This window comes from Penicillium cataractarum (genome assembly GCF_028827025.1).
Source record: "Penicillium cataractarum strain IBT 29864 chromosome Unknown utg000007l, whole genome shotgun sequence".
NCBI classification, from domain to species: Eukaryota; Fungi; Ascomycota; class Eurotiomycetes; order Eurotiales; family Aspergillaceae; genus Penicillium; species Penicillium cataractarum.
Window position 1 is genome coordinate 3,063,118 of NW_026622743.1, and position 22,356 is coordinate 3,085,473.

The 22,356-nt window shown below is 50.5% G+C and overlaps 6 protein-coding genes across 6 annotated transcripts; 4 read left to right on the top strand and 2 right to left on the bottom strand.

Annotated features, from left to right (window-relative positions):
- Positions 1-3,029: 3,029 nt before the first annotated feature.
- Positions 3,030-5,406, top strand: N7496_008649 (uncharacterized protein; the record flags this gene model as incomplete). Its single annotated transcript, XM_056701568.1, has 2 exons — positions 3,030-3,423; positions 3,599-5,406. 2 exons carry the CDS (start codon positions 3,030-3,032, stop codon positions 5,404-5,406), a joined length of 2,202 nt encoding a protein of 733 aa, XP_056553631.1.
- Positions 5,407-6,086: 680 nt separating this feature from the next.
- Positions 6,087-7,455, top strand: N7496_008650 (uncharacterized protein; the record flags this gene model as incomplete). The annotated part of the gene is made up of 2 exons (XM_056701569.1): positions 6,087-6,256; positions 6,354-7,455. The coding sequence occupies 2 exons, from the start codon at positions 6,087-6,089 to the stop codon at positions 7,453-7,455; spliced, it is 1,272 nt and encodes a 423-aa protein (XP_056553632.1).
- A 1,096-nt stretch (positions 7,456-8,551) lies between these two features.
- N7496_008651 (GMC family oxidoreductase) lies at positions 8,552-10,492 on the top strand (the record flags this gene model as incomplete). The annotated part of the gene is made up of 1 exon (XM_056701570.1): positions 8,552-10,492. The coding sequence occupies one exon, from the start codon at positions 8,552-8,554 to the stop codon at positions 10,490-10,492; it is 1,941 nt and encodes a 646-aa protein (XP_056553633.1).
- Positions 10,493-10,754: 262 nt separating this feature from the next.
- Positions 10,755-12,100, top strand: N7496_008652 (putative MFS monocarboxylate transporter; the record flags this gene model as incomplete). The annotated part of the gene is made up of 2 exons (XM_056701571.1): positions 10,755-10,929; positions 10,980-12,100. The coding sequence occupies 2 exons, from the start codon at positions 10,755-10,757 to the stop codon at positions 12,098-12,100; spliced, it is 1,296 nt and encodes a 431-aa protein (XP_056553634.1).
- A 154-nt stretch (positions 12,101-12,254) lies between these two features.
- Positions 12,255-13,037, bottom strand: N7496_008653 (snoRNA-binding rRNA-processing protein IMP3; the record flags this gene model as incomplete). The annotated part of the gene is made up of 3 exons (XM_056701572.1): positions 12,255-12,434; positions 12,541-12,895; positions 13,006-13,037. The coding sequence occupies 3 exons, from the start codon at positions 13,035-13,037 to the stop codon at positions 12,255-12,257; spliced, it is 567 nt and encodes a 188-aa protein (XP_056553635.1).
- Positions 13,038-13,848: 811 nt separating this feature from the next.
- N7496_008654 (type I polyketide synthase) lies at positions 13,849-22,021 on the bottom strand (the record flags this gene model as incomplete). Its single annotated transcript, XM_056701573.1, has 5 exons — positions 13,849-14,697; positions 14,750-19,836; positions 19,893-21,237; positions 21,293-21,706; positions 21,791-22,021. The coding sequence occupies 5 exons, from the start codon at positions 22,019-22,021 to the stop codon at positions 13,849-13,851; spliced, it is 7,926 nt and encodes a 2,641-aa protein (XP_056553636.1).
- Positions 22,022-22,356: the final 335 nt, after the last annotated feature.

Sequence of the window (22,356 nt, forward strand, 5' to 3'; positions counted from 1 at the left end):
TCGTCACGGTGACAGCGGAGGAAGAATGATAGAAAGCAGAAGTAGTATGAGCTGTGAAAGGATGAGGGGGGCGAGTTTTATGTATGGAGACACGAGCTAACAGACGACTCGGGCCCATCCCCTGGGTGGTTCTCGCGCACATCATCCCAGCCATTTCCGACTAGTTGTAACAGGGTCAGAGAATTATCCGGGCAAGGCCGTTTAGGAAGGGACGGGTCAAGGCGAGTAAAAGCGACGGCATGTTGTCGCAAGTCGGGAAGAGCCGGGCAAGTAATGCATGGAAGGGGGGGTGGATTTGGGGGATGGGGATGAGGAGGGTCCACGAAGGGGAAGATGGAGACCGGGATGGGGGGGAGGAGTCGGGTGTGGAGTCGAGTCTTCGGTGATGACAGCGAACCAGTATGCGTGAATTGGTCGGTGAAATCTGGATCCCTCATAAAGCTTCTTTTCTTTTTCGGGAAGCAGATCCAGCAAGGGGAGTTTGGAATCGCCGGGGTGGAGCCTGTCGTGGGATTGGGAACTCGTAGGGTTGGACGGGGGGCGCCGAATAATGATGATGGGAAAAGAGGAATTGGAGAATCCCAACAAAGTCCGACGGAGATTATTTTCGGAGTTGCTCTACAGTGTAGACTGTAGAATAGTTTCTGGCAAATTGAGTAAGAATGATGCGGGATGAGGGAAATAGAGGATCAGCTGGGAGCCGCGATACACTGTACAGTCTATCCTGCCAGTCACGAGATCCCCCAAGTTGAACACAGACTGACACATTCTTTCTTTCTCCTCACCTCCTCACCTCCTCATCATGCCCGACATGATTTCTACACGGTACACCTCGAACTGCGTTTGAAGCTCGCGTGGCGATAATTGTTCAATTCAATTTTTGCAGATTTTCTTGAGAATATCGTGTATTCCTATTGGCTCAATTGGCCGGGGAGGACCCGCGATGGAGCCTGCCCAGCAACGAGAATCCACACCAGGGAGCTTCCAGAGCCGCAGTCGGTGCCGAAGTGGAGAGTGGAGTTCGGCGCTGCCAAACGGACTAGACTCGTCTGGGTCGTTTCTATAGTATGGAGGTCCATTTTGCTATTCAAACTCCCCGTTCAAGAAAAGGAGGACGAGCAACCAATCTACGATGTCTATCACTGTACACAAGACGGATGATCTAATTCACTACAGGCTAAACTCCCCCCCCCCATCTTCTTCCAGAACACACGGAGAAGATCCCAAATGGCCAGCCACGACGGAGCTGACCCTGGCGGGAAAGCGGCGTGCGGAGCCCGCCGACCGCTAGAAATATTAATGATCAGGCCGATTTCTTTTCCCCGTACGGATAGGAAAACCGTCGTCGGACGGAGACGAAGAGGATCACGGAGCACAGTCGTCCTAGGGCCTTGGTGATGAATTACGACGTTCTTCAAGAGCAATTGAGATGACCGCGTTGACAATTGCCGCCCACCGTGCCGTGCCGACCTCTGAATGGCCTCTTCCGCCGAATACCAGGACCCAGATAAAGAGGGAGAGAGTACTACGGAAGATGTCCATATAATGACTATGGAATCTGCGTACTACAACTGATCAACTATGGTCTGGTCTATCCATGTAGCCCATACTCCGTACTACTATACAACTCTACAATGCGGGATGCACATATAGGGCTACCGGCCCCGAACCGGCTTAAACCCAGCATACCCCAACCACGCAGATCCTGCGTGATTTATTGTTAGGCATGCTCGAAAGGAATCCCAAATCGAGAACCTCTTGCTTGGTGATCAGGCGCCGATGGACCTGAGTCTGGAACGGAAATCAAAAAAGGCACACCGGGATGTCCCCACTTGGGCCCCGATCGGAAGCCCAAGAATCGGAAGCCAGGGATTGTTCAGCGGCTTCTGATTGGACCCGATCGCCTTGTTGCTTCGGTGCATTGGGAGAATCAGAAGTCGTCAACTGTCATGAAAATCGCGGCCTTTTTTCTGGCTGGTCGCCTGTGTTTCTGCATGGGACTTGCAGTTTTCCCAACGGTTTCAAAAGGCTTAACCTGAGAATTACGCGTGGACTTTGTGTCATACGAAAATGGTTTGCTTTTTCTTCCCGATTAGTATAGCCCTGAGGAAATACATGACTAAGGTTACTATTCTTGACTCCTGGAGAGACAGTGTCACGACTCGCGTAACTCAATTAGAGCTCAGCTCTAGATGGATAATTATTATAGAGTAAATAATTGTCAATCTATTGAATTTCGATCATGTCTCTCTGCGTTGTTTCATTCTCCCCTTCACAATGACACGTTCCACTGCGTTATTTCGAGTCCAAGGAGGTGTAGAATGTACTGCATGTCTCCGTACAGCTAAAATAAATAACGCATAGCTAATACTCTCACACCTGCGTAATTGATTCTCGAAAGTCAAAAATAAATAGTCTCAATCATGATCATCATCATTACATACCATAATATCCCGAATTTAAACGAACCTCTACAGGAATAAGAAGCTTCAACCACAATGTCTACGGTCGGCCAGAGTCTAGAGTCTAGAGTCCCGACCGAAACTACGGAGAACGTTAGTGACTTGAACTGCTAAAATGACTACTATGTAACTGGCCGGGGAACCACGATGGTCTCCATACTTAATTTAGCCATTGAGCTTTCCCCACGCCGATCGTCCCAAGCTCCTTGATCAACTGATCCCAACTCTCGAGAACAATATCCAAAATGATTTACACTAAAACACAAATCCAATTGATTCTCCGTAAGCTCCATATCACTCTCACAACCTCGTAGCAAGCACAAAAGCAAACACCACCATCCCATCCGTAACACAAGCAGCCATGGCAGAGTGTCGTCATCGCCCCGACCCAAAACAGGCTGGAGGCCCCCTCCATTCCTGCAAGCTGCACCTCGAGAGCTCCAAGCACCAAACATACCCAACACCAACGCCAACACGGTGTCAATAACTTCATTCACCCGATCCATTACATCTAGATAATTCCTCCCACAACCTCCAACAGGCCCATCGGCCTCACACATTCCCACCATGCCCTCCGAAACAGACCCCCTCCTCCCGCGATACGACGACGAAACCGCCCGCCAGCGCCGTCTCCACCAAAAGCTACACACCTACCAGATGCTCCGCGCCATGGCCGAAGGCTACATGCCCTCCACCGAGCAAACCATCGCCAACCTGCGGACCCTGTTAGCGTCGGACCTGTTGAATCTGCGTAATCAGGATATCGGGTCCGTGGGGAGGTTGCTGGTGCGCGATGCAAGGCTGTGGATCACAGTGTTGATTGAGTTTCTGCGGGAGAAGAACGAGGGCGATTTGTTGCAGGAGTTTTTGTGGAGGTTGGCTCGGTCCAGGGTGGAGGTTGATGCTGGGCGGGTCGGGGGGAGTGCTAGGCGCGTGAAGGCGCGGGCGGATGCTAAAGCTGGTGGGTCGATCTGACGTTTTTTTGGATTATGCGGTTTTTGGACTAGTTGGTTGGGGCTTTGGTTCCTCGTGGGCGATAGCCAGCTGTGCTAGCGGTCCCCTCTGGGATGGAACTATGCTCTGGCGGGTGTCTCTGTGGATTGACTAGTTACTAATTCGGGAGTCCTTGATTCTAGCATATGATAGCTTTCGCACGGTTGGCAGTTTACTTCTGACGAATGCGGATTTTCGTCTCTTCGTCGACGACGTTGCTACTGTTGGTCGCCAGATCTTTGCCGATACCGCGGCTTCACTGTCCGAGACCTCGAAACAGGTCGCTGAGCAGGTGCAGCCGTCGGAGGAAGAGACAAGAGCTTTGCAAGGAGCTGGCGCGGACGAGGGACAGGAGTTATCCCGCGAGGAATTGAAGGAAGAAGTCGCGAATGTGGTTGATATCACGGGTAAGGGGGTTGCACGGACAGAGCAAGCAGCTATAGAAAGTGCAAAAGAGCATCTATCAGGTCAAGAACGGGATACACTGTTGTACCGATTGAAGCAAGCTGTCTCGAAGCTCCGCGAACGAACCGACTACACAGATTCTGTTTCGACTATCACGCAGTTGATCCAGCGCTATGCGGCGATATACGCCACTGCTGCGGAAAATACAGCCGCAGCGGCGCAGGAAGATATCGAGGCGAACGAGGACTTCAAAAAAGCGGTTGATCACTTCTGGAAGTTGCTACGTCTGTTTGGGGACGCTAAGGAGTGGGATAGACTCAAGGAGAAGTTCCATGATGTCTTGCGCCATGCTGAGAAAGATCCCGAGTTTGAGCGCTTGATGGGGGACGTCACTGGCTCGCTAAAAGACATGCTTACCGACCCGGCATTCTTTGACTCGGCATCTGAGAAGCTTGACGAGTTGCAGCAGCAGTCGGAGAAGGTGGGCTCTGAAACTGGGATTCGCAAGGATATGGATGAGCTCTTGGTTCAAGCGAAGCGGACCCTGCGGAGTGTTCCTGCAGACAACGAGGTTTCTAAACTGGTCAATGCGACTAAAAAGCTACACCACGATGCATACAATGCCTACAAAGATAACAAGGCTGATATCCCCGTTGACATTGCGAATCTCTTCCTTCCTATGGTCCTGCGCATGATCCAGTACATTCCCATCCCCCGACTGGAAGTGTCCGCGCCGGAGATGGACCTGCTGCTGGAGAATCTTATCCTTGAACCCGGCCGGACAGTCAATTTCTCATCATTCCTACCATACCGCATCAACCTGCTCACACGCAATGAGATTGACATTGTGAAAAAGCATGCCAAGCGTACAGACACTACTATCAAGACGGCCTTCACATTAAACATCCAAGGCTTAAACCTCAGCGCCCAAGACTTCGGGTACTGGCTACGCACACACGCCGGCCTATTCTTCCACTTCAAAGACGAAGGAATAGCCAGCTTCTACCTCGACCGCCGAGGCATCGATATCTCCCTCGACGTTGAAGTAGGCCGCGGCCGCCTCGATCAAATCTTCTCTCTACACGGTGTCCGTGTCCGCATCCACAAGCTCGACTACAAAGTCTCCCAAAGCAAATGGAAGTTCCTCCTATGGCTGACAAAGCCCTTCCTAAAACACCTTGTCCGGCGTGTCCTCGAGAAGAAAATCGCCGAGGAGATTGTTTCAGCTGCCTTTGCGCTGAATCGCGAGCTGGTCTTTGCTAGAGAACGACTTCGTGCGGCTCGTATTGCGAACCCGCAGGATTTGGCGACGTTTGTGCGTGCTGTTCTTGCACGGCTGCGGCCTGCTGATTCGGATGTGGAGGCTCGGGTTGCTGTGGAGCCGCCGAAGAGTGGTGTTTTCAAGGGTGTTTATGCGCCTGGGAGTATTGTCAAGACTTGGCATGAGCAGGCTACTGCTGCCCAGGAGGCGATTGACGATGGGGATGAAACGCACGGTGTGGGATACACATGGCGTAATGAGATTTTTAATGTTGCAGGGGCTTAGTTTATGAACTGATGGTCTCGCTGGTTATGTTTAGCCAGACAGTGTTACGATTAATGATGGATTTTTATTCTACTATGTTCATGCCAATTTATGTTTATGCTTGAGGACCTTGGCGGCGCAATACGGATCACATTATTTTCAAATAACCGAAGTTAATATCTCTTTTCCGACTATAATCTTTACTCTAAATGCTTGCATTTTCCCACCATGGGCATCTGATATTTAGTCTCCAACCTGGAGTCTTCATCCCCGCCCAGATGTATACATACCACGTGACACCCCTCGGGGCAACATTATTCCCCCATCGCGATAAGGCCTACCTGGCCCGTTCGACGCGCCAGCACAAACTAATAAAACACCCCGACCCTCCCCCCAATTACCCTCCCAAGATCTCCCCGGGACACCCACGAGGCCCAGCCAACCCTCATGACTACCTCCTAAACACCCTAACCAAATCACTTCAACCCCCAGCGCACCGCCAAGCTCCCGCGCACACACGATCCGATCCAAGCTCCATACATCCAACTGCCGGAGCGGGACCGACAAGCAATCCAGTATTGAGTCGCTACGATTTGCGCCTCCACACCTATTGCGAGGAAACACACACGCAAATACGCAGAAACGTTTTCTTCGTGCATGAGCTGCCCGTGCAGCTTGGTGCTTGAATACAGCCTTTCACAATGTATATGCAGCGTTTGTTGATTGCGCTGGCGGTGGTGCTTTTCTCGGTACTTGTGTTGGCTGCGGAGGATTATTACAAGGTTCTTGGGTTGGATAAGTCGGCTTCTGAGAAGGATATTAAGCGTGCGTATCGTACGCTTAGCAAGAAGTATCATCCGGATAAGAACCCGTGAGTATTGTTCCCGCTTCTTGGAGTGTGTATTGTGGTTTGGTTTGCTTGTGCGCAGAGCGGCGAGATCGCAATTGCTAACTTCCGCATGAAATAGTGGCGACGACTCTGCGCGCGAGAAGTTCGGTGAAATCGCCGATGCCTACGATGTCCTCTCCACCTCCTCCCTTCGCAAGATCTACGATCAATACGGCCACGATGGCGTTGAGCAGCACCGCAAGGGTGGCTCTGCCGGTGGCCACTCTAATGACCCCTTCGATCTCTTCTCGCGGTTCTTCGGCGGCGGTGGTCACGCCGGACATGCACCTGGGCACCGACGCGGACCGGATATGGAAGTAAAGGCATCGCTCCCTCTGCGTGACTTCTACACGGGACGGGAGATCAATTTCCTGGTGGAGAAGCAGCAGATCTGTGATGATTGCGAGGGAACTGGGTCGAAGGATCGTCAGGTTGTGCACTGTGATCAATGTGGTGGTCGTGGCATGGTTATCAAAAAGCATATGCTGGCACCGGGAATGTTCCAGCAAGTACAGATGGCTTGTGACCAGTGCGGTGGACAGGGGAAGAAGATCAAGAATCCCTGCCCTGTGTGTCACGGCCAACGGGTCGTGAAAAAAGCCGTTGAGACGAGTGCCGAAATCGAACGGGGAATGGATAAAGGGACGAGGCTTGTTTTCGAGAACGAGGCTGACGAGAGTCCCGATTGGGTTGCGGGTGATTTGATCGTTATTCTCGATGAGAAGGAGCCGGAGCTTGGGACGACGGAGGAGGAGCGTACTGATGGGACGTTCTTCCGTCGTAAGGGCAAGGATCTTTTCTGGAAGGAGACGCTTTCTTTGCGGGAGGCTTGGATGGGCGAGTGGTCGCGCAATGTCACGCATTTGGATGGACACGTTGTTCGGCTTGGACGCAAGCGTGGTGAAGTTATCCAGCCTCTAGCCGTGGAGACGGTCAAGGGCGAGGGAATGCCGCATTACTCCGAGGCACATCTACATGACCAGCACGATGAGGACGACTCACCTGGCAATTTGTACGTTGAGTACACCGTTGTGTTGCCGGATGAGATGGAGAGTGTCATGGAGAAGGAGTTCTTCGCTCTGTGGCAGAAGTGGCGCAAGAAGATTGGTGTTGATTTGGCGACGGATAGTGGAAGGCCGATTCCTCCGCCGGCGGAGGAGTATGAGAAGGATGAGTTGTGAGATGGTGGATTATGAGAGGCATACCCGTGTCCTGTATATTGCATTGTTCATTGGCTCATTTGTTCCTTTAGACTTGCTCGGTTTCTTCTTGAGTTGTGCTTGAGCATCCTGACACATCCTATACATCTCATAGATTCATTTCGTCAACTATGGCTGGTTAGCTCACTACTTGAGAATTGTATTATCCTGCTTTTGTTGTCTGATTAGGGAATGGTCAGGGTATTCAATGGTCCGTACGGCCGTACTGTATCGAGGAAGAATTGCGCCGACTGGATATGTCGATCACATTTTGTTTAGATATAAGTTAGAAAGACGGTAATCTAACCTAGGATAGGAAATAGCGAGCTACATCAGGAGAAATAAGCTTCAAGTTATGGCGACAGGTCCTGTCAACGTTAAATTAGGTTTGTGGACACCATGGTTATATGGTGACGATTAGGAAGATCGATATCCTATAACTATCGCGCGTGCAGATAGTATAGAGAGCGCATGGCTTGTTAGATCTCCTTTTAGCTCCTCATAGTCTCGCGCGGGGATATTCAAACTGTTTTGTAATAAGAATTCCCGAACTACAGTATTGCTGAAGAAATCTCTACATTCCTACAATAATTTCCTCTCAATTGGAGCTGCCAATCGGTTAGAATCCAAACCATGCATGTGCCTCGTGATGACACGCTAAGAATCGCTAGTCGCTTGTTTCCTGCTCGACCGGGTTCGATCGTCGCCGCTAACAAGCGACCACAATACTTCCGGTTGGTCTTCCCCTTGGCAGTCTCCCCAAAGTCCCTGAATGTCGAATGGAACTCCAGTGCGGAGTATTTTCCAAGACTGAACAAGTTAGCTGTCAATTGCCAAGCTAACTCACATTGTCAATTGGCTTGGCGATCCTTCACCCCTGTCCTGGTCAGCTATGTTACCCTGGCCGGGCCGATGCACTTGTCTCGTCCAATCCCCACGCACTATCTTCGTAGCGATCTCCATAGTTTGTCGATGTTAGCTTATAATCCTGCGTGGTGGACCATGACCTTTCATTAGGGGGTTTTTTCTTTCTCATACGCTCTTTTGGAGATTACACTCCCTTATTTTTCTTATTGCAATGTTGTTTCCGCGGCTCTTCAGCTTGGCTGCCCTCTCAGCAAGCCTCGCTTCGGCCGTCGAGCTTACAGGTTATGAATATGTCGTCGTTGGGTCAGGAGCTGGTGGAGGCCCGCTCGCTGCTCGACTCGCTTTGGCTGGTCATAAAACCCTGTTGATCGAGGCCGGAGACGACCAGGGACTGAATACCAACTATACTGTTCCGGCATATTCGGCCAAATCCTCAGAGGATGGCGCGATTGCCTGGAATTTCTTCGTCCGCCATTACGCAGATGATGAACGTCAAGCTCGCGACTATAAAACGACCTATGTGACCCCCGAAGGCGAGGAATACACTGGCCTCAGCCCTCCCGAGGGCTCAACCATGAAGGGCACTTTGTATCCTCGCACTGGCACTCTTGGTGGCTGCACTGCCCACAATGCTCTCATTACTGTTTACCCACACGAATCAGATTTCGATTATATTGCGACCCTGACCGGTGACGGGTCCTGGTCCCCAGGTAACATGCGCAAGTATTTTGAGCGCATGGAGAATAACAACTATCTCCTCTCTGGAGCGCCTGGCCATGGCTACGATGGCTGGTTGAGCGATGAAGAGGCGCCTATCAGTATTGTGCTGGAAGACCCTCAGCTATTGAGCATGTTGCTAGGTGGTGCTTTTGCATTGGGCAATCATACCAACGCCATTTTCAATATCGCGACACTGTTGGCTGCTGATGCAAACAGGGATTCAAAGTCGCGCGACACCAACCCAGGATACTACCAAGTTCCCGTTGCCACTGATGGAGGCAAGCGCAATGGTCCTCGTGACTTCCTCGTGGCAGTGCGAGATGCCACGAATCTCGATGGCTCCAAGAAATATCCACTAGACATTCGCACCAACTGTCACGTCACCAAGGTGACCTTTGACAACGACACCTCGACTGGCACTCCTCGCGCCACTGGTGTCGAGTTCCTCGACGGTAAATATCTCTACCGTGCTAGTCCTCGCTCTGCTACTGCTGCCAAGGGTGTTCCAGGCAGTGCCACCGCCTCACGCGAAGTCATCGTTGCCGGTGGAGTCTACAACTCTCCGCAGCTGCTAAAGCTGAGTGGTATTGGCCCTGCCGATGAGCTTCGCAAGTACGGTATAAACATCGTAAAGGACTTGCCCGGCGTTGGCACCAACCTGCAAGATCACTATGAGACCGCCGTCCAGGGCCACGTCCCCAAGAACTTCTCAGCACTAGACGGTTGTACCTTCAACGCAGCGGATGATCCCTGCCTGACCCGCTGGAATAACCCAATTCTCGGTAACCGCGGTATCTATTCTTCGGCCGGTTTCGCTAGCACTATGTTCTATAAGAGTTCAGTGACCGCAGACGACAGCTACGATGCATTCGTCTTCGGTGGACCGATCAATTTCCGTGGCTATTTCCCGAATTACAGTATCAACATCACAGAACGCCATGACTGGTTCTCCTGGGCTATTCTAAAGGCGCACCCTCGCAACACTGCGGGATCTGTAACTCTGCGCTCTGCAGATCCCCTCGATATGCCGGATATTGTCTTCAACTACTTCGATACCGGCAGCGGCGACTACAAGGCCGATCTACAGGCCATCACCGAGGCTATTAGTCTCGCCCGTGACGCATTCGATCGTCAGCTTGTGGATGTAACGGAAGTGCTTCCTGGTAAGGATGTCACCTCTGCTGAGGACATTCACAACTACATCATGGATACTGCCTGGGGCCACCATGCCTCGTGTACTTGCCCTATCGGCGCGGATGACGATCCGATGGCTGTTCTGGATTCGAAGTTCCGGGTTCGCGGCGTAAGCGGTCTTCGTGTTGTTGATGCTTCGGTTTACCCTCGCATTCCTGGCACTTTTACGGCCGTCTCGACCTATATGGTGGCTGAGAAGGCGGCGGAGGATATCATCAACGATGCTGGATATAACTAGGAAGCGAAATGAGGGGACCGGGGATAGTTGTACATATACCTTATTTCTCTTGTCAAAAAATTATTTATCATGTAGACTTCAATGTCCATAAATCCTAATTCAATGACTTAATCACCACTTTGCCAAGCACTTTGCCTTAATCTCCCCACGCCCTGCGGATGACAGGCTCCACCCGGCCCGCGGGCAAGATTAACTTCTCAGAACTTACATCTTAGAACACACTTTTCCACTGGTGAAATATCAGCTTGTACAAAATTCAAAAATGCGCCGTTCAGCAAGACCGTCAGCTTATGAGCTGACTGAGCTCGACACCGCCGTCCCCGAAAACACAGATGTCGGCGTCAGTCTGGCATTTCCAGAAGGCGGGCGCGAAGCCTGGACTTGTCTGGTAGGCTCTGCTCTACTGATGTTCCCTTCATTCGGCTTTCAAACAGCTGGTTAGCATATCCCTCTATAAAAGAAGCGAATACATCTAACGCCCTTACAGTTGGATCAGTCCAGGACTATATCAGTACCCATCAGTTAGCTGCATACAGCGTTCGAGATGTTGGCTGGATCACTGCCGTACTAGTCTTTTTAACTCTCTTCCTCGGAGTTCAAGTAGGACCTCTATTCGACCGCTATGGACCTCGCATGCTCTTAATATGCGGCACTCTTGCAAGTGTGACGTCCTACCTGCTTCTCGCAGAATGTACCGAGTACTGGCACTTCATGCTATGCCTGAGTGTCTTGGGTGGCATCTCTTCGGCGGTTATCACAACCGTTAGCATCGCTGTTCTCAGTCACTGGTTCTATCGGCGTCGTGCCCTCGCTTCTGGGATCTGTATGAGTGGATCCTCGGCAGGCGGTGCAATAATCCCTCTCCTGCTGCGAACCTTGTTCCAGAAATACGGCTGGACATGGGGTATACGGATCATCGCTCTTATCGCGTTAGGCTGTTATTCCGCAGGAATATTCCTGGTCAAAGGGCGATTGCCAGCAGGGAACGTGGGCAAAGCCATGATTGATTTCCGAGCGTTCCGAGAACCACGACTTTGCTTTCTCGCCGTGGCTGTTTTCGCCTTCGAATTCATTATCTTCGGTTGTGCGGCACTACTGCCCACCTACGTTCGCTATACGGGCCTCGACCTCAATGTACAGTTTTACTCGCTTACCGTGCTGAATAGCATGAGTTTGATGGGCAGAGTATTACCTGGTTTCGCGGCGGATCAAGTGGGACGTTTCAATATCCTGCTTTTCCTGGCTTTGATCACTCTTCTTGTTATGTCGGCCGTGTGGATTCCATTTGGATCCCGCGATGAAGCTACGCTGTACGCGGTAGTCGCGATCTTTGGGTTTGGATCGGGGGGTTGGGTATCTCTTGCACCTGTGTGTGCGGGCCAGTTGTGTCGCACGGAGGAGTATGGTCGTTTCTACGGCACGATTTACAGTGTCGCCGCCTTCGGTGTCCTTTTGACGGTCCCGATTGGTGGTGAGCTGTTGCAGTCTACCACGCCACAGACGCTCGTTGGATTTTATTCGGCTGTTTTACTTGTTGGGTTGATTAGCGTTGCGCTATCACGGTGGGCACTGCTGGACTGGAGGTGGCAGTGGAAGGTAAAGGTCTAGTTTGTGGAGCTTCATTTGGAGGGTGAAGGCCGAAAATCAAGAAGAATTGATTGGCACGCCAGACCAGTAAAATTGAAGAATATGCATAAAGTACCGGGTATATCAAGACAAAACCTTAGAATGATTTTTGAAGGCAATCAATCCACTGCCTCATTTACAACTGCAAGCTGTCGAAATCATCCCTCTTGCCATGGTAATTCTGGCCAGCCAGCTTGAAATTGCTGTTGGGAACCCATTGGACAAAGTCCACCATGTTCCGTGTGACCAAAGTGGCGGGATCCTGGACAACTTGCGTTCCAACGCGGACATGGCCTTGCGCAACGGCCTCAATTGCCTGTTCATTCAGTCAGCCAATGTACTCGTAGGGCCATTTGAATTGGATGGGGATTGTAAAACGGCGATAATCGGCGACACGGAGCAGTGGAGAGAAAGAAACTTACTTTATCCACATATTGAATCATCTTCTGCTCTCTCACCATCACGATCGGTAGGCGCCTCCGGCAGATAGCCGAAACTGTGAGATGCTCCACCTGGGACAACGCTCCGCCCTGCTCCCGCGACTTCTCAATGATACCCATGCTGTGCAGCTTCTCTAGCATAGCCGACTCCAGCTTCCTCCGCGTGGGATCCTCGGGGTCCATCTGTGAGAGTTTGTGTGCTAATTTGCGCATCGATCCGCAGAGTCCATTGTACGTATTATATTCGACATCCGTGATTCCGTATCGGCGCTGAATTTCACCGGCACGATGGCCCTGGTCTGACTTGTAGGTGTAAAGGTCGGTCTTCTTGAGAAGTCTGTAGTAAAATTGTCAGGACTGGGTTTATGATGGAGCGTAGGTTGCTGGCGGAAGATCTTGAAAGGGCGCGGATGGTGTGTCCGATCTGTTTGCGGTATTGGGACTTACTTCTTCTCGTGATGCTTGAGGTGTCGGACCATTTTGACAACTCTTTGACTGTAGCCCCGTAACAGCGACTGGAAGTCAACGGCGATAATTGAGTTCGAGATCGAGAGCTGGCGGTTGCGAGGAAAAAGACGGCGATAAGAAAAATTCCGTTATCGGGCGGTGAGGCTGGATTCTGCCGTGATTCTGTATCTAGAGGTCACGTGATATACGGATCGTTTGGGTTGACTTTTGGCTAGGAAGATGGGGGAATGATGGAGGGGAAACATTATAAGTTAAATATTGAGCATTGTCTCTATTGATTGTACTAAGAACAATTTGGAGCATTTCATAAAGGCTTCTACCTTCCTACGAGTCACGATATGGAGATATGCTCACCAAAGTGGCAGCCAATCAACGCCCGACTTCGCCATAATATTTCCACACAGTTGTGAGCTTCCAATGGAGCTAAAGAAGGCCCCGATAGCTATAGATCCTACAAGAAATGCGAAAATGACTGAATAGTTTGTACGGGACGTGAAAGCTTACAAACTTTGAAGTTAGGAACTTGCAATAAGTCAACCGAGAATGGAATAATTGATGGAAAAATATATTCAGAACATTCTTCCGCCAACCGAAATGAAGATCAGAGAAAAATGGGAGCCAAAATGAACAAATCTCGATCGCTCAAAATTCCAGTCGTTTCATGAGTTAGAAGGAAAAAAACAAAACAATGCATTCAACAATGTTGTCGTATCTCATCAGGGGCATTAACATAACAATGGGCATCATCGAGGAAAACAGAAAACAGAAAAACACAACATGAAAGGCACCAGCAAACCCAATGCAAATCATAATTCGTAAATGCTAAGTTGGAGGATCTCCCAAAAGACGAGTCGTTCGAGCAATCTTCTCACTGAGAGAGCGAATATTCTGGGCACCCATAATATCCAAAAGAGAGACATCAGCTTTCAGCTCTTTGACAATCCATGAGCGGAACTCCATTGAGACGAGTGAGTCGATGGCTCCGAATCCGAATCTTTGAACGTCGAGTTCTGATGTGGGGATAGAAAGGAGGGAGGAGAGTCTCTCGACAATACCGTCCGAAACCACTGAGACTGCGTCGTCAATTGAAGACACCGAGCTCAAGAGACTGGCAGTGCTGATTGTCTTTTGGTCGGTGGACTCTGCAGCTTTTGTGGTGACGGTGTTGCGTTGGTGAGTGAAGAGAGAGTAGTTGAGGTATGTTGGCAGCGGGATGCCATTTTGTTGACACAATTCCGCCGTTGGAAGACCCAGCACCAGCTGTGACTGGGGTGTAGATTGAGGATTGAGCTTCTGATATCTTGGGTCAATCAAGAACTCAATAGCGCCGTGGACTTCATCTTCGCGCAGCAATTCGAATAATGTGGCTGTTTGAGTACGCATTGACTCTTTGTTCTCAGCCACCCATCCGACGCTCGACACACTGCCCAGGTCGAGGCTGTATGTGTTCATTCCCCGCGCAGTACGGTACGCAGCGAGGGCATCTTGGAAAGTATTTCCTGCTGCATAGTTGGCTTGACCACGATTACCAAAGATGCCTGCCACTGAAGAAAGCATGACGAAAAAGTCGATGTCGATTGGTAGAAGTTCATGTAGGTTCCAGGACCCTTGAACCTTGGGCGCGACCGGAGTCTGCCAATCACTCATGGACATACTTGCGAAAGCGCCATCCTGTGAAATAGATTAGTAACGAGATAATTGGGATGACAAAATGAAGACTTACCCGTAAAGTCATGGAGCACTGGATACAGCCTTTGATGGGAGGGAGGGAGGTTGCACATTCCTCGACGACAGACTTGATGTGATCGGTATTGGCGACGTCGCATATGAAAATGCGGGCCGTACATCCAGAACCTTTTATATCTTCCAGCATTTCTGCCCCCGAGGGAGATACATGGCCAGAACGGGACAGGAAGACAAGGCTCTTTGCGCCACGGGCGACCATCCATCGAGCCAGGCTACGGCCCAAGCCACCTAGTCCGCCAGCAAGAACGTAAGAAACCTGACCGTCAAACTGATATGGAGGTAGAGCATCAGGCATGACACCGACCAGATCAGAAGGATCGTATTTGAATACGACCTTCCCGATTCTTCCCTTGCTCTTGTCCAATGCCTGATCGCGTTCGCCAATCTTGGTGAAATCCATGACTGTCAAAGGCTGAATCTGACCAATCTCACCTTCCTTGTACAAACCCAGGGCTTTGGTCAGCAGATGCTTGACCACATTCGGTCTATACTCGGCCAAGGAAGAGATATCAATGTTGGCAATGGTCACGTTAGGCCGCACTGAGGAAAGATCAAGCATGGCTTTGTTGAACTTCCCGCCATTTCTATCGACGTGAAGGAAGCTACCAAAAGGAGCAACACAAGCCAAGGATTCCTGCAGACTCTCACTGGCCAGGGCATTGAAAACGACATCAGCCCCATCGCCATTGGTGCATCTCATGATACCGAGAGTAAAGCTGTCGGTGTGCTGGGAGAATACATGGTCCTCAGGTATTCCGTACTCAGCAGTGAGGAACTCTCGATCTTGCACAGTGGAGACTGTGGTAAATATAGTTGCACCGATTATTTTGGCATACTGAATGGCAGCCTGACCGAGGGCTCCAGCTCCATCGTGAATCAGGATCTTGTCAGACTCGGATAATCTCGCCACATCACCTAGTCCGTAGAGAGCAGTGACATAGACAGAGGGGAGCCCTGCAGCAACGTCAAATGACATCCCAGGGGGCATTTTGACGGCCAATCTGTGATCAAGTCGCGCAACAGTCCGGAAGTAGCTTTTATCTTTGTTCCCAGTGAGGAAGACGACATGATCACCGGGGACAAAGTCTTCCACTGCCGACCCAACGCTTTTCACAATACCAGACGCCTCCTTCGAGGGATTGAGGCAGTTGATATCCGAACTGAGACCCATTGCCCGAATCTCGACCTCAATTTCCATATTCTGAATAGGGCTTTCGCAGGATGTGTCTGTTGACCAATATAGGCCCTGTGCGGCAGGCTTTGAGAAGTCCAACTCGATGGGACGATCGATCTCTCCAAGACGCTTCAATTCTGGTGTAGCAGTTGACGCTTGCGTAGCGAGGAACTCGTCTGGTGCCTTCCACTCGCGCAGTCGACCGACTTCAATAGTTCCGTTTCGCAGCCGGTACTCAGCATGCCGATCAGCTGCCAGAGTTGCCGAAAATTGATGGTTGACTATCTTTTCAATCCATGTTGCCAGGTTCTTCCCACCAATGACTGAAAGATCATCAATGTCCAACGTCACGATGTTCGAGCCGTCCGCGTCGCGCTCCCATCGTACGGTCCGCAGAAGACCCGTGCTCATACCTGTCAATGGTTGAGAGGAAGTATTTGGAGTCAACCACAGGATGTTTGGACATTCCACGAGCATCGACCTTAACGCAACAAACTCGTCGTTCTTGATGTCCGAAAGGAAGGAAGTTTCCAGATCGAAAAAGGAGATACAAAGTGAATCGGATCCGGTGACGAGGCTGAGCTCCGACGGTCCTACCACAGTGACATTACGCGAGTCTTTCCTTTGCTGTAATGCATCTCGAAGCGTCGCGACTGCGTCCATTGTTGCCGGAGCCATCGACGACAGGATATAGATATCTCGCGCTGTCACATTGGGCGGAGCAACGGCAGTCGAGACAAGGATACTTTGCCACGTCAAGTCTTCATCAGCGGAGCTTGGATACTCGATATCGACACCCGAGAACCCAGATTCAGCGAGAAGTTTGTTCCATTCACAGGATGGAATGTACGGACACCATTGTCGCATAGGCTCATTGCCAAGCCACCACCCGGGAAGCAGGCCAAAAACAAGAGGATACCACAAGAAATCTTGTCGAATTCCTTCTTGCATGATCAATTGACCACCAGGGCGAAGAAGAGATCTGAGATTACCCAGTGCATTGTGCAAATCTGCAGTGGCGTGGATGACGTTCCCGGCGAAGATCAAATCGTAGGTACCAGGCTGCAGGCCCTGCTCGACGGGATTCCTTCCAATGTCCATGGTCTTGAAATTCATGATGTTGTTCCACGATTGGAATCTCTTCTTGGCTTTATCAAAGAAGCCGGATGAGATATCGGTGAATGTATAGCTTGCAATGCCTTTGGCAGGGTCTGATTCTGGTGCAAGTACGGCGAGAATTTCCGCCGTGAAACTGCCAGTACCGCCTCCTACTTCCAGGATATTCAATCCGGAATGTTTGTGGCGAAGGAGTGTGAGATGGTTCTTGAGATACTTGGGCAAGTTGTACAACTGAAGACCCTCCTTGTACACATCTTCCATAAAATTGTCTTGTCCGAACATGAGATGGAGAGGGTCAATCTGATTTCGCATAACACCGACAATGTTGCGGCCCATTCGGATTGTAATGGCCCCTTCAGCACTGTGTCGTTCAACCTCTCCAAAGAGTGATTGTTTGAGTGACTCGTCGTGAGCCACTTCGCCGAACTTGGAGTAAGGCAGGTGAATGATGGCATCATTCACCAATTTCTCTCGCACGTGCCTCATCCAGTCGTAGAATCTGCGTAGATGCAAATCGAGAGTTGTAACATCGAGGTCATTGAGCTCATCCAGTGCATCCATGACATGAAGCATGGTTGCAAGTTGAAGACGCTGGACCCACAATCGTTCCTGGTTACTATCGGCATGCTCAATGGGAACCAGATCACAGGCAGACTCGGAACTAAGAAAATCAACATCCGGCGTCCAGTCAATTAGCGTGCACAGCTGGCGCTTGAAAGTATCCTCAGAGCCCGATTCAAGAGGAGTAAGTTCAATATCATTCATCGCAATGCGGTGCACCTTAGTTTCAGCATCGAATACCTGAATGCGACCCTGGAACTTGCCAGCCCCCGAAAAAGCTACAGATGCATGTCCTGTAAACTTGTGATTTGGCGAAGAGCTTACGTCGGCTGAAACCCACATATCACGAATGAATGTGGGAAGTCTGATCGTATCAAGAGAACTCTGGCCATTGAAATCGATGACTGCCGCGATCATCATGTGTATCATACTGTCCATTGTGGCGGGATGGATCAAATGAGACTGCAGGTATTGCTTTGGCATTGACTTGGCAATATCGGGAGTTGATACCATGCCTGTCATCATTCCAAGCTTCGAACCACTGGTACGCACATTGCCAAGGTTCTGGAAGAGAGGTCCGAAGCCGAGACCCTCCCTTTGGAGGTTCTTGTAGATCATTGGGAAATTCACAGATCGGGTACAATCATTCTCTGCGCATTTGAATTCTTCCAACTGGGTCTGGGCTTCTGCTTTTGCCTCGCGACCCTTGTCAATGGGATCTGCGATCTTTGCAAATTCCACGGCGATGTCACCAGAGCAGTGTTCAGTCCACGTGTCGCTCGACTCATTGTATGAGCTGATGTGAAAGCGACGCCAAGACTTGGCTTCAGATGACGGCTCTGCAGATGTCATCAACAGACAGACTTCAATTCCTTGTTTGGTATCCGGGATGATCAAGGCTCTCTGAATAGAAACATGGCGGAGTTTGAAGCCGGCGAGTTTCGCTTCACCAGCCAATTGTCGAGATGCCTCGATTGCCATAACGAGGAAGCCAACACCAGGATAGACGTAGTTACCGGTGACCTGGATAATATTAGCAAACGCATTGAACGAAACGAACGAAAGTCTTACCATGTGATCCCTCAACCAGGGGTTCTCATCCAACCGAACGAAATGCCTCCACCTAGGCAGATTGGGGTCCCAGTCCATGACCGGAGCACCGAACAGATCATGACGAGGGAATTTCCGGTTCCGCAGGTTTCTGCTCAATCGGCTCTCGTAGAGAATCTTCTCCGTATGTTTGAAGCTGTATGGGGGAAGATCAACCAGGAGCTGCGATTGTCTTCTTTTCTGAGGTCGAGAAGCGAGATTGATCTTGTGCAAGTCCACAGGATAGCCATTGACAGCCAGAGATCCGATGGTGTTGAGTAGAACGTTCAATGTATGATCATTCCGCTTGAGTAGACCGAGGTATTTCATGTTTTGCTGGTCTTTCTTCAATCCGAGTGTCTCTTTAATGGCGCTATGAAGTGTTGAATGGGGTCCAACCTCAAGAATGTGAAGTGTGCCGCCATCAGAGCCGTCAGCCGTTGCTCGCGCTTGCATTTTGCCTAGTGCAGCGGTAAATTTGACAGGCGAAACCATGTTGTTCACCCAGTATTGACCAGGAAGGTGCTCTTGTTGCATCTCTTCACCGGTCACAGTAGAGAACATATGCACCACATGGGGCGCAGCCAATCGGCTGCCAGAGTTAAATGAGCCCATGAGATACAGATAGTCCGGGGCAATCTCCTCCATGTGCGCAGAGTGGTAGGCATTTTGAACATTGAGTTTCCGGGCAAATACCCCATCAGCATCCAACAGTTCTTTCAGTGCATCAACCATCTTATCGTCACCAGATACTGTGTTGTTCTTGGGACTGTTGTGACAGGCAATGATAAGCTCCCCTTTCAAATTCTTGCGAACTACATCGAGATATGATTCAAGGCGAGATCCACTCAAGCCGACAGCCATCATTGCTCCGTTTGCTGATGACTGCTTGGATGAGACATAGCCACGGAAGTATGAGACCTTCCAAGCGGCCTCGCGCGATAGCTTGCCCGCGCAGTAGGCGGCTGCAATCTCTCCGGATGAATGGCCGGTCACGTATTTTGGGAATATTCCCCAGCTCGCGAGGAGATCTACCAATGCAACCTGCAATGCGGTGCAGACTGGATGGGCGATTTCGGGAAGGTTGATCCGTGTGGACTTTTCGTCGGCAAAGAGCTCGTCTGCGATATTCGTCAGCTACACATTCAATATCTCGTGAAATAAGCGACTGCCTTACCCATCAAGATCCAGGGACTTCCGAGTCGACGAATATACTCAGAGGCCTCGTCCAAAGACTCCTGGAATACCGGATAGGCCATCAAAGCCCGACCCATCGCTTGGTATTGTGCGCCCTGCCCGGTAAACACGAAGCTGATTTCCGGTGCAGCGACAGTCCTTGTGGCGCTCAAGGATCCTGACTCTGCCAGTGTCCACGCAAGCTGTTTGACTGTTGACGCCGTGACGAAACCCTTCCATGGGAAAATAGATCGATGATGTGAAAGAGTGAGTGATAGATCGTCGAGAAGTTGGTCACAAGATTGTGGACGTGACGATTTTCTGGTCAGATATCTAGCATATGAAGAGGCATTGCGTTTCACACCGTCTTCGTCAAATCCAGAAAGCAAAAATATATGAGGAATCTCAATCAGACTATTGAAGTCAGGAGGTCCAAAACCCGGTGAGCTACAGAATGCTTCACTGGTAGGAGTGTCTACAAGCACGAAGCCACTACCGGAATGGTCGCTATCATCTGCAGAATCAGAGTGACAGTAAGAGTCGTCGGTCTCAGATCCGTGACTTGACGGTCTCCTTGACAGTATCTTTCCAGCACGGGAGACGGTTGGTGTTGTATGATGAGCGGCTGAGATCCTGCGTTCTTGGAGATAATGGTAGGCATCATCCAAGACGCAGTGAGCATTGGTTCCGCCAATGCCGAATGAATTCACAGACACCCTGCGTAGTCCCTTTGACGGCCACGGCGTATTCTGAATGGGAAATTCAATATTCCAATCAGCGGTAGGAATCTTGGGATTAACCTCCTGGAGGCCATGATTGGCAGGAATAATCCCTGACTCTAGAACGAGAATAGACTTGATGATGCTTGCTACCCCTGAACCTCCTTCCAAATGCCCAATGGAAGATTTGACTGCGCCGACATAAAGAGGCCCATCTCGACGGCATTTGAACGCCCTCGACAAAGCTTCTGCCTCGATAGGGTCCCCAGTACTCGTACCAGTGCCGTGAGCCTCGACGAACCTGGTCTGTTCCATATCTAGCCCGGCTCTCCAGTAGACTTCTCGAATAAGTCTCTCTTGGGCATCGGCACTGGGAACGGTGATTCCGGGGGTACGGCCATCTTGATTCACCCCGGTCTCCCGGATGATCGCACGGATAGTATCGCCATCTCGCATGGCAGCATGCAATGGCTTCAGGATTACCGTGCCAACACCCTCCCCACGGGCGTAACCTTCAGCGCGAGCATCGAAACTGAAAGAGCGCCCTTGAGCTCCGAGTAGACCGTGGTGGCCCATACCAATTGTCTCGACGGGGTTCTCCAAGATGCTGACTCCGCTGACAACGGCCTTGAAAAGTAATCAACAATTGGCCATAAATCGATTCGATAAGAAGAATGCTTACCATGTTTGTTTCTCTGGCACGTAGACTTTGCACGGCGAGATGCAACGCCACCAGACTACTGGAGCAGGCGGTGTCAATTGTCATACTAGATCCCTTGAAGTTGAAGAACCAGCTGACTCTGTTCGAAAGAGTGGCATTCGTTACGCCGGTTGGTTTGTACTTGACCGCGGTTTCTGGGTCTGAATTGAGTATTCCAAGGTATTCATGGTTAAACCCGCTGACAAAGACGGATGTGTTGGAGCCCAGGGCATTCTCCATGGGGATGCCAGCATTTTCCAAGGAATGGTAGACATTTTCCAGGACCAATCGTTGTTGCGGATCTAAGGTCAAGAGTTCATTCTTGGAAATATTGAAGAAGGGACCATCGAAGACGGCCGGATCTTCCGAGAGGAAATGCCCTCCTTGGACATGGAACTAGAAAAAAGTGATACATCAATCAGCCACTTGCTTTATGCATATCATCTCGGATACGCTAATCAGCCGCCCGGAAAGACTAACCGTTCCCCCATGTTCCGGATCTGGGTGATAAAATGCATCTGAATTGAATCGTTCCTTGGGAATGGAAGACCAAGTTGATCTCGCTTCCAACAGCATCTGCCATAGATCTTCGGTGGTGGCTGCATCCTTGGAGAAACGAGTAGCCAAGCCAACAATGGCAATAGGCTCTAGAGTATCAATCGGAGCGACCCGATCGCCACTGGTCCGACTGACCAGTGACAAGGGTCGCATCTTGTTCTTTGTGTTTGGATCGGTGGATATCAAGAAGGTTTTTTTCAAGGGAATGGTTCCCCGGAACACTACCGGATTGTGAGAGAAAAGCGAGGTGGAGCTGTCATATTTCTAGTTTCGAGAGACCAGGGCTAAGGTTCAACAGAGTTTAGGGATGATGGAGGCGATGGGGGAAGGAACGGGATTTGCATTGAAAGGGCGCTAAGGGCCCAAGTGCAAGCCCGAGGCAAGGCGATTCAGTCGCGCAAAAAGAAGTCGAATTGGGAAATCGGGGAATCGGGATCCTTTTTTCGTCGATGATCTTCCAGCCAACGTCCATGAGAAAGTGATAGTGA